This window comes from Chelon labrosus (genome assembly GCF_963514085.1).
Source record: "Chelon labrosus genome assembly, chromosome: 20".
In the NCBI taxonomy this organism is placed as follows: Eukaryota; Metazoa; Chordata; class Actinopteri; order Mugiliformes; family Mugilidae; genus Chelon; species Chelon labrosus.
Genome location: NC_140353.1, coordinates 13067678 through 13079724, shown reverse-complemented (window position 1 = coordinate 13079724; position 12047 = coordinate 13067678). Strand labels below are relative to the sequence as shown.

General features: G+C 42.0%; 1 protein-coding gene across 2 annotated transcripts in view; it reads left to right on the top strand.

The window, feature by feature from the left end:
* Positions 1-12047, top strand: part of LOC311505852 (inositol-tetrakisphosphate 1-kinase-like) — a 29089-nt gene that overhangs the window by 10922 nt on the left and 6120 nt on the right. The window contains exons 5-6 of one of the 2 annotated variants that reach the window (XM_084569653.1): positions 1899-2024; positions 5439-5547. In XM_084569653.1, coding sequence (XP_084425779.1) covers positions 1899-2024; positions 5439-5547 — 235 coding nt within the window. Of the gene's footprint in view, positions 1-1898; positions 2025-5438; positions 5557-12047 lie in introns of both variants that reach the window. The other variant, XM_084569652.1, reaches the window with a different exon arrangement.

Sequence of the window (12047 nt, the reverse complement as noted above, 5' to 3'; positions counted from 1 at the left end):
TCATCCATCACCTCTCACAATCATTAACCAGATAATGTTGGCAGCGGCTGTGGCCAACCCTAAACCAACTTAAGCTCTGTACAGTTTTACAGTTCTTGCATCGATCACCACCTGTGTGACTAAGGTGTACTAGCTCTCGGATTGTGTACTGTCTGGACAGCACAAAGGACAGTGGTATCTTGCCCACCTCTGGCCTGTTTGCACAGGTTGCTGCTGAATTAATTATCTTTTGTCTCTAATGTTCAAGCGATCACCATTTGATGATTAGCTAATGAGTTAATATACATCTCGGTGACACAATGTCAATATGTTTGCTCTCCTTTCCTTTGTTCAGGCTTAGTCACGTATTTTCATTTTACACATTAAAGCAGTGATCATGTGTAAAATGAGTTGCTGTGCTGATAAGATGAATTGAGACTGACAGATTTATATTAATGCACACCTAAAGACTAAATATAGATTTCACAACACGAGTATTTCTTAAAAACACCATTTTTCCTTAATACACTGGAGTGTAGTCCCATACTGATGGCTATTTGATCGGCCTCTTCCACTGCCAGCCTCAACACCAAACACTAACTTTTATAAATGTAAAAGTTACTCATTCATCAGAGGCCTCGACGTCGGTAAAACTACAGTCTCTCCTCTGTCTTGAATGCTACGTTTGTGCGAGCACGTGTGCATGCTTTTGCTGTGCTACATCAGTCGTAACAAACTCGGGTCGCTGGTTTGACTACTCCTGAACTCATTGGCCAGCGCGGACACTCTTTCGATTCTGTTAAACATCAGACAGATGCTAATTTGGGGTTTTCTCAGAGTCTGTCGAATATGCCCTGAGAGACCAGAGGTCTGGCCAGAGGGAGTGTGTGTGTGTAACTCATAGTAAAATAGATGACGGCAGAAATAAATCCCGATGGTGTAATTCAAAACAAATGCAACTTAAACTCTGGCTGCACCAAAGGTACTGCTGTAAATAAAGAGGAAGAAGATTATGTAGAATCAATCATAATTGTGTTTTATTACCAAAAAAAGTATGGTTGTTTCCTAAAGCACAACTGTGAGATGGGAGGGAGAGATTACTGTCTTCTATACACGGATTGGGAGTATAAATGACGACGACAGTGGCAGATTCATGACTTACTAAAATTAGTTGCCCTTTTCTTAAAAATACTGCATCAGTTTGTTTAGAAAACAAGTAGTAAAAACTTAAAATAAATAAATTAAGAGAGAATAAGGCCATTTGATGATTTGTGTTAGAGTTTTGTGAATTACGCAGTTTATTCTGTATGCTGTACAGTTTTCGTCACTACATATGGACCCACAATAACAGGGCATCCAAGTGCATCCATTATTCAGACTCATGCATATGGTAATTGCAGGTTTCTGAACGCCCTAGACTTCATTAGCAGTACCGCCTCCTACCAGAGCTGCCTGGTCACTGAACTGGTGCATGTATGAGCCCATCTATATTCAAGTACTTATGATAAACTTACCAGCTGCATTGTTTTAGTGTGCAAATAAGATGAGAGATGTGAATAAACGGTGGGTTGGAAAGAAATAATGTGTCCAAAGGTCACGCATAAAAAAACAAAGTAAATATATAGCAAAGCTAACCAGTGGCATGCAACAATGTGTCTTAGAGGAAAAGAGGATATTGTGGCAGGTCATGACTTGAGGCTAGATCAAATTGTGTGAATTTAATTAATGTCGACATACTGCATGTGAGAAAATGTGAATGTAACTGACCAGCGATTTGCACTTTTGTACTGCCGTGATGATTCAGTGCAGTTTCTTTTAAGCTGCGAGTCTGTTTCAAAGTGTGGCCTATGAACACCTGACTGTAGGAAGTCTCTTTTGCAAAAAATAATCCTTGACCTGTGCCGTTCTGCTCTCCACAGCTGGACCTCAGCCAGCCTCTTGAGGACCAGGGTCCCCTGGACGTCATCATCCACAAACTGACTGATCTCATCCTGGAGGCTGACCAGAATGATTCACAGGCAGTGCTGCTGGTGCAGAGAGTACAGGTATGCATCTCTTTCTCCCACTCAAGTATTCGCTAATTAAAGCACAGAGATCTATCATAATGGACTTTCCTACCTCTGGAAAACCTTCAGGGTTGTGCACATCATTCGGTAAATGTGAAAATGGTCATTTACTTTTGTTTTAGTTTCATTCTCAACCTTGGCATCAGTACAAGTGCCAAGACTGTTTATCTCTTGAGTTCAGCAGGATATCACACAGGATGGATATTGAACCTCAGTAATTGTCTGGTACTGACTGACATGTGGCTGGTGGACTGATTGAGATTAAATCAAGCATTTAATATGTTTATATTTCCCAGACATAATATAGTAACACAAAATTTCAAGAGATATCCAGCCCTTTTAGGGGCCTTTTTTCAGCTCTTTAGATATGGTAGAACAAAATGTAGATGCTTTGTTTGGCAATCTGTAGCACTCCTACAGCCAGTAAACATTTATGGCTGATAGTTTTACATTTACAGCTGTAACTGTCCCAGTTCAAGGAATCAGATAGTGTAGTCAAGGAATAAAGGAGACGGATCACTGACACAGTCAAAGGTTTCTCGGTCAACTCAGCAAACCATAATGCCAAAGTTCATTGAGAGTATTTCTCGTTCTTCATTAAGTGAGAAACATGTCACATGGAGAGCAGATCACACTTCAGAAAACTGGTGTTATTCTCTGTCTTGTGTATTAATTAATCTGGCAGCGCTGCAGAAGGTGTGAAAATTAATTTTATTCCACCATCTTCCACTCTGCCACTCTCTCTCTCTCTCTCTAGCTCTAGCTTTCCCTCTAGCTCTCTGTCCGAATGACTCAGAGGAGCTGTAATCGTGATCAGCGTCACGCAGTTCTGTCAACATGTTCCTGACTGCTCAATTAGGAAGGACAAACAGGATGTCAAAGTGGGGCAATCTCCTAAGCGGCAGAACCTGGTCAATATTAACAAATGGCCGCATTTGACACTTTTATGGAACACTAGCCATTTTGAAATAAGCGCACACGCCTTGTTTTTTTGTATGATAAAGAACGGCTTTAGATAAGCTAGAGGCCTTTTATGGTGATCGTGAACAACGGGGAATTTTCCTTCTAAGGAGGCAAAAATAGATTTTTGTTTTTTATGTAGGAGTTGGTTTCTAGTAACAGGCAAGTAAGTGGTGAGTTTATTTATTAATCGTTTCAGTCGTTAATCAGAAAAGCTAAATATTCAGCTTTGTGCATTTGCTGCTATAGTTTGACAGAATCGCTTTTGTTTTTGGATATTTTTAGTTTTTGTTTATTTTTTTTATCTAAAGCATTATGGTCTTCCTCCAGTTGGCTATGTACAGGCTGTTGTGTTGCTATTGTGTTGCTAAATGATAGCATTCTGTAAGAATTAATTATAGCTACCTAAGCTATCTACAGATTTTTATTTAGAGCATGTGAACTCTGCTTTTAGTTCTTTTAGCCACCCAAAGGCTACCAGAGTAGGTGGTGGTTGAGTTGAATATCAGCTGGTAAACCAGCAGCTCAGTCTTGTGGCTCTAACCTGTCTGATCTTCTTTTTCTGGTTATTTGCCTGAACACCACTGTACTCTTTGATCACATTTCCGTTGGAAATATAAGCACTGATGCATTTCTGATATCACACGGCTCTGGTCGTAAATAACCTTGTGTGGTGGAGGGCGAGTCTTCCTCTCTAAAATAGCTCTTTATTTAAAACAAAATGTCATCCTGGGTTGCGCTCTGGTGATTCACCGGCCTGAGGTGTGAGCCATGTGCACAGAAGACATGGGTCATTAGCATGGTTTTCCTCTGGAGCTACATGATGCAACGATGATCCAGTTGGTTTAGTGTTGTAGATCTTAATTTGTGTAGGAGGACATGATTCAAGAAACTTAGTCTGTTGAGCTTGTAATTCTTTGTAGCATAAAAATTGCAGGCTACGTAAATATTATCATTAACTCCATACATTAGTATCTACTACATTATTAAAACTGCTGTTTTGAATAATTATTAAGAATAAGAGCACACATGGAGGTAGTATTTTCTCGTGGATGTCTCTGTGATCGACAACTTGTGTAAGTTGGACTGATGTCGCGGTTTAAGGCCCAATGAAATCAGTTTTCACTTCAGGTTTGACCTTGGCATTACAGACATGGCTTACAATGAGTGGAACAGACTGGATCCTCTACCGACCATATTTTCTGAGACCATTTAATCTCCGATGGAACCAGATCTGGTCTGAGGAATGAACAGAGAATGTGCAGCCCTCTCCTACGCCCACACCGACATACGTCTGGCTCTCTTCCTCTCCAACACCTGCTAAAGAGCGTTCATCTCTTTCTCACCTCCTTCTCTTGTCTGTTTAACCGCACTCCTTGTTCTGGGGTACAGGAATCAGGAAGTGACCGTCCTTATGAGCAGAGTATTCCTTGAACTCCTGGAAGATTAGTTTGGATTTATTTTATGGTGGCGGCATGTTTGACTTATATAACCGCTCAACTGGCTTTGATCAGCGCTGCCTGTTAGATCCTGGCAAATCCTACAGATGGGTCCCCTTGTCAAGGCAAAGGCATTTGTTTACATGCCAGTTCACAAATGTGGATTTTTTTTTTTTTTCCATTGGACATGCGTGCTTGATGCATGACATCGCTGCACGTGTTGAATTCATTCAAACACGGATGGCAGTGGGGCGGTGGTGTTTTAAGGGACTGTGATGTGAGCAGGCTGGCTCTTTGTGTAGTGTGAGTCGGTAAAAAATGCACGTAAGGAACGGTTGGCAGAAAGATCCACTGAACGGAGTCTGAAATGTGGAGAGAGCGGGAATGGAGGTGGTGTGAGGTCGGAGCCAGAGGGGAGACGACGAGGGGAGTTCAGTTATGTAAAATAGGCAACCTCACGCTGACCTAACAGCCGGCCATGCAGAGATGCAGTGATGTAACCTACATAGACCCGCTGGCATACATCTCCTGCTCTCACTAACTCGTACACACACGGGGGGGGGACATGTTGACCCTTCACCTCATTGTTTGTTCTTTGCCTACTTAAATAGGTTTGTTTAACATTTCTAATCTGTATATTAGAGTGTGTCATGGCACACGGTTGCCCTTTTAGCACATTTACACGTATTTGTTAATGTAACAACCCAGATATTTCCATTATTGATTAATCTGTGGGTTAGTTTTGTCAGCTCGACAAATAAAATGTCCTCAGATCAATCTCATTGTCTAACGCTCACAAATGCTTTCTGTTGACTGATGAATAACTGAGTAATTGTTGTTTTTTCTAATGTTTTACTAAGAGAAGTAGTTGTGAGTCATTTATTCTGAAAAGTAATGTGTAGACTGTATTTAGTGTGTTGTGAATGTCTGTTCGGACATATAAAAACAGTAAGTGCGTGAAATGACTGAAACATTTGTGTCTCTGTGTTTCAAGGACTACATTGATGCCCACCCTGAGACTATTGTCCTGGACCCACTTCCAGCCATCCGAACTCTGCTGGACCGCTGCAAGTCCTACCAGCTCATCCGGAGATTAGAAACCTGTATGCAAGGTATTTTGTTTTGGGTGAACCTGGTGGCCAAGCTCCCTCTGACTGGCGTTCTTGGTTGTGGCGGAGAAATTTCACACCTAATCGGTATCAAATCACCTGTCTGTGTAGGATTTAGTGGCATCTAGCAGTGGGGTTGTAGATTTCAACAAACTGGACACTGATCATGATATGATCGTCATATGTCCGCTCAATGTAACAACATAAAAACCTCTCAGGTTTCTATGTTTTAAGTGTAGATACGAAGGGGACTTTCTAAGCTAACGACAAAAACAACAATTTGTAGATACATGTGGTTACACAGGAATGAAAAGATATTTATGAATACTATATTTAATTTTCTGTTAATAGATCTCCCTAAATCCTACACACTGGTCCTTTATTTTGAGGGTTGATTCCTGGGGGTAAATCACATCTGATCTTCCATGTTGTGGTCAAAAATGGTGAAACTTTTATCTTGCAAATTCAAGTTCGTATTAGCTGTGTTGCATCCTGCCGTTTTATATAACCCCGCTCTATCCGAGTATGAACTGCGCTGTGAAAGAGATTCAGTTTGATTTTCACTCGACTGTGTGACAAGAGTGGATGGTAAACACCATTAGTCTCTGTTCCTTTTCCACTCCTCAGTATTATATAAAAGCAAAAGTTGTCCAAAATAATAAAGTAACTGTTGCTTCCTTAGACACAGCCTTCTGCCTTACTTAACGTGTCTAGTATTATTAAGAGGAGGGAGCAGAGTGGAGGTGACTCCAGGATCTCTGTCTTTCCTCTTCACTTCCAGAGGGGACACATTGGTAACATATGACACCACCAGCGCTTTTCTCTTGAATTATGTTACTTAATGCTTCCGAGCAGATGTTTAATTCTTGCCGGTTGAGCGCCTCCCTGATATCATAATTCCTCGCCTCCCTTTCACGCAACAAAACCACCTCCTCATTTCACCGTGCCTGAACTCGGCGTGAACTTGGCTCTGCGTGTCTCGCTGATGCTGCCTTCGCGTCGGTCCAGCGGCACCTCCCCCCCCCCCCCCCCCCCGTCACCGAACCCATAAACTAATCAGCCGGCAGTGTCTTTTAGCTGGGGGCGATGACGACAGGGGTACATTCTCTATCGACAACGCACTGTAAGCACACCTGTGACTCATCCACACTTCCTTTTCTCCCATAAATGGCAGGGAACGTAAACCATTTAATTATTACTTCACCGAGCACCGAGTGTGTGAAGGGGCTGAGTGCGTGAAGGGCTCGCGCTCCAGTGACAGAGCAACGAATCGGAGAGGTTTCAGCGTGTCGGCCGTGTCAGTGATTTCTTAAAATAGAATCGCAAGAAGACGTCTTTTTATCCAAACGGACATGATGACTGTTACGTAACAACGAGCATAAGCTGCATCCTTCTGTGCAGTTGGGTTGAAGAGAAAGATGCTCCACTAGCTTCATTTATAAGAAGCTCTTTATTTTCTTTTAACTGGTCTTCTACCATTACTGCATGTATTGCGTTCTGCTTACATTTAGGCCTGCATACCAAACCTGCCTGGCAATTGCAACCAGTTTAGACTCAAGTATGTTGTAAGCCATTATAATCCTCGTAGAACATACCACAGCGACTTTACAAAAAAAAAAAACATCATGTGACCGAGGATAAATGTAATGTCTGTCAGCAACAATGACTGCCAGATCTGGGTTAAGAGGGTGAGAGTGTTTGAGTCTACCTTGCTTTCTTAGGCACAGACACTTCCTCCTCCTTATCAACCGAGGCCACAGAGTCCAGGAGCAGCTGCCAAGGCAACCCCGCACTAAAAGGCCATAGAGAGGCTGCCATGCTTCACAGCCTGCATGACTCAGAAATAGTCCCTCAATAGGAGGAAGCACTTGAGGTGTGCTTGTGCTTTCTCGTGAAAAGCGAACCCTATTTTATCACTTGAGTGGCCTCTCGATGTTAAATGGCCTCGGTCATGGTACATTTATCTGTTCTGGTACAAACTGTTTAAATTAATATAGAAGAAAGTACAAGAATTTGATTATCGTAACGTTATGTTTAATAGAAAGCCGTCAGACAAGGGCCACATGAGCGCTAATGGATCGGTGTCGTTGATTCATGTCTGTGCTTATTGGAACTTTGGCGCTGCTCTGTTGTCTAACTTTGGTTTGTGTTTCGTATGCGAGCCAGAGCAAGGTAACTGTTTATGTTCCTTAGTGGAATCCACTGGTTCCTGTGTATACACGAGTTTTGATATCTCAAGACTGTTTTTGTAGACAGAAACCGTCGTCAAGTCAACTCAATAAAACGAAAGCCTCGCAGATGAAAGAATTCTCCTGAAAACACGGCGGATTCCTTCGGGCCGAGGCCGAAACCTTACTCGGGTATTTGTATATTCGTCAGACTGGCTTGAGGTCTCTGTGTTGGCATCAGTTTACGCCTCAGCGAGGACCAACAGAACAAGTGTCCCGTTTATGCAAGTGATCAATAATTAATCACACAAAGACAAACACAGAGAGATGGTTTAAGGCCCAAGCAGCCAGCCAAGTCCAATGAGCCAAGCGGTGGATAAGGTTGTCCAACTTGGGTTAAAGATTTCCTACCTGTCCGGTTGACCTGTACTGCGTTGTTTTGCGAAATGATGAATATCTGGTCAAAGAAGTCCTGGATTTACATTTCATCACAGAACAATCCTGTTGTGTCATTATTCAAATTGAAGCTAAAGCCTCTTATTGAGAAATGTAATACTCTTAGGGCACCAGTCGTGTTCAGAGTTCAATTTAAAATATTGAAAATCCTGCTGCTTTGCCTCGGAGCGACGCATTGAGAGCGGCAAGAGAAGATGCTGGGGTTTCTAGGAAACAAGCTCTAAATAGCAACAAGAGAGCTCAGCCTTCCAACTAAACAGCACCACAGTTTATGAAGTGTAATGTAACTTGGCTTCCTGTTGTTCTCCGCACATAATGCCTCAAAGCAGATTGAAGAATCTGAAACCTAGGTGTTATAACAGGCCCGTTGAAGGAATTCCTCCTCCGTTCACTCTTGGTTTCACTAGTCACTGCCTGCCAGTTTGCTCATTCGGTTGCATGAATGTGATGCAGCGGGGTGAACAAAATTAGATGTGGCAGATGTCCTGATGAGATAAAAGGTGAAACATAAAAACAACTGGATAATGACATTTAAAAAGCATCTCATTGTTGAGCCCTGTAAACGTCGTCCTCGGCTCCGCTGGGTCTGCTGCAAGCACGCAGTGTTTAGACAGAACCAGAGATTGATCCTCCCCTCCACCCCCTTATTCCTAAAGCGTCATCCGGAGCCAAGCATGCACGCTATTACAAACTTGGCCACACGCTCTTATCCACCATTACCCGGGTCTCTTTATTATAAGTCCTCAACTTGGAGCTTGAAATGTTTTCCATTTGATGAGATTTAGGCCTTTTGATGGTTTTTGTTTGAAAATTTTTTTAACGCTATCAGTCTTTGGGAACTCAGTGATGTAATGGGGATATTTTCCCCGTCGCACTGTTTTCTGAAAGACATTACGCTGCTATTCTTGTCCTGGTAAAATAACATCAGTGTGAGGAGCACATTTGAAGGCAGTGCGGAGATGACTGATGGGTAACCCTGTGGGCTTCCTGCTCCCAGCGCTGCCTGGTTACAGAGCCAGCACTGGACTAGACCCAGCTTTACAGGGAAAGGTTACAGAGCGCAAAACAAGTATCTGCCTGTGAAAGAGAACAGGAGTATTCTATACTTGTCTGCCACATAACGGCAAAAAATAGAAACACTTCAACCATAAAATATCTATTTTGGCATGCTTTAAAGAGGCAGAATCAAAGTCCTCCTATTAGGAAATTAGTTTTGTACATGGTGTGAAAGCACATGTCGAGTTGCAGCTGAGCCGGAGGGCATTTCATTTCTTGTTTACAGACACATCACAAGGTGGATACTTAAAGGATTATTCAGAGTTATTAAGACTTTACTTTCATAACTGTAGCAATCTTTTCTCTAACTTGTGGTAATGTTGTAATCACCAAAGTCACTGAGAAATGGAAACACGGCACCACAGTGAAGTCATAGGACTGGTATTAAATAACCGGATTACATAAACTGCTTCATTTGTTATAACTGGATGTAGGAAACGGAAAAGCAGTTTTTCAAACTTCCATAGCTATTGCCGGTCATTTGAATCCAGATATTGATCCTTAAACTCAAATGTTTATTAGTAAAGTAGGATGTAATTATGTTCCCTGTACTGTACATAGCAAAATAAATATCTAGATTGTATTCAGAGATTTCTAAATATACTTACTCATTGTGTACACTAGTTTAAATTAATGCATTGTAACGTAACAATCATGCACTAAATCTTAGCTTCATTACTTTGATAATGTTCAGTTTATGTTGAAACGGCGTCAGAAAGGTGGTGATTCATGTTTTGGAGGATGTAGGCAGTGGTGATGTTCAGCTGGACTGAATTTAATACAAAAGTGTTTTTGTTAGTTAACTAAATGCCGTTGTCAAAATGCAACACAATATAATACAATTCAATAAGTACTACAAACCGCAAACCTGTTAAAATGAAAACACAGTTGAATCAACGGCTCTCTGTTATTTTAAACGAACGCTGAATACCATAACCTTCATGAAGCTAAGATTTATGCAGGACTGTTATATTAGAACGTATTTGTTTTCACCAGTGTGCCTAATGAAGATTCAGATTCAGAAAACTTTATTTGTCCCTGGGTGGCCGTTGCAAGGCACATGTGAGCAGCATGACGTGCAAAACAAGACACTTTTAATGCATCTCATTAAAGGCAGAAAACATCTAATACTCGTGGAACAGAGTGGAGTACACATTACAAGAGACTGCACCACAAAATGCAAGGTGCCAGTTGCTGTGTTATAGATGATAGGGATTCCCTTACACATAAGTTTGGCAAGTGAGATGTATCCAGAACTTCGATCTCAGTACCTTTGCAGGAAAATGGAGAAAAGTGCTTAATAAAATTCAGTATTGAGTCTTGAGTTTGCTGAAACCTTTGTCCGACTATCAGCCCAAAACTGAAAATTCCCCCAAATCAATATATTTAAAAGATACTCAGTGTGGTGTCATCTAGGGTGAAGCATGCCAGCAGAGATGCAATTTAATAAGTTGCAATTGACCTTTGGCTAAGCCCCGCCCTAGAATGTAGATTGACCAATCACAGCCAAGAGAGCTCCCACAGGGGTCCGACACTTTTTCCACAGCGCTCCATTGACTTTAACGCAGGCGTCTCATATTTTCGGTCTCGGCAGGCTATACTGTCGGTATATATCCAGCATCCAGGGTATGGATAAGCCCAATGATGTGCGCGCAAAACCCCGTGGAGCTAACCAAAACATCACCGTTACAGCTTAAGTTGCATAGTTGTTGATACGCTAGCACACGCTGAAGAAATACAACGTTATACGTGCGTAACGTTAGTCCGTTTGCTTCGTAATAACGATTATAGAAGTGAATAGAGACGTACCCAGCTTTGCATGAACAGTGTTGCTCCTTGATATTGATACCAGAGCCTTATAGATAACCAGAAAACCACAGCCCAGAAGAGAATGTCGGACGTAGCAACAGTAACCAAGGGGGGCGGGGCTTAGCCAAAGGTCAATTAGTGAACATTTTGACTTATTTCTTTAAAGCTTTATCTATTATCAAATTAGTTACCAGCTGTGTTTGTTACAATAACAGAGAATCCTTAACACATCAGTTCATTTTTTCCTGATTGTTACGGAACCGGATATGCAACATCCACACTAAAGTAGTTTATATGATCACTTTTGGGCCACTTAACGTGGTGTTATGGTTATTATTATATGTCTGTGCTGTCCCACTGTAGATGCCTGTGGGGCCCTGAGTGCACCCAGAGCTCAGCACTGGAGTTAATGTAGGCAAATGAGATTCTCCTGACCTCAGCACTTGCGGGGAGCGGAGAGCCTGGTCACTGTTGAGGCCCACAGCACACAAAGACCGGCGTTTTTCCATTGTGCTTTTGTCTTTAGCAATTTGCCAGCTCTTGCTCTGGCCCCCCCTCACTGATTTCCTCTGGTGATATCTCTAACCATCTGCCTTATCACCCAAGTGTACCTACTGCCGAGGGGAAATTACAGAAGACAGAACATTAATATCAGTGCGTCCTTAGCCGTGATATGGTGAAGTATGACGAAGCTGCAGGATGATTTTATTATTATTATCATTTTCAGTCTTATCAGAAGTGACCGACCTGCCGTTACAGGATATAATAGTAGCTCATGAAGTAGAGATGAGTGAGAAATAGGCCAGACGTTTGTGATTACTGCTGTGCACTCGTTTACAATGTAATGGTGCCTGTGGTATTTTCTGCTGCAACCGGTGAAATGTCAGTCAGGACTGTCAGCCTGTCAGGTGATGCATCAAATGACAATGTAATGTACTCAGCTGGTTTGGCTTGTAGTTCCTCATGAAATAGCATTGAATGTCATGAAATGTCTTCCGGTGTTTC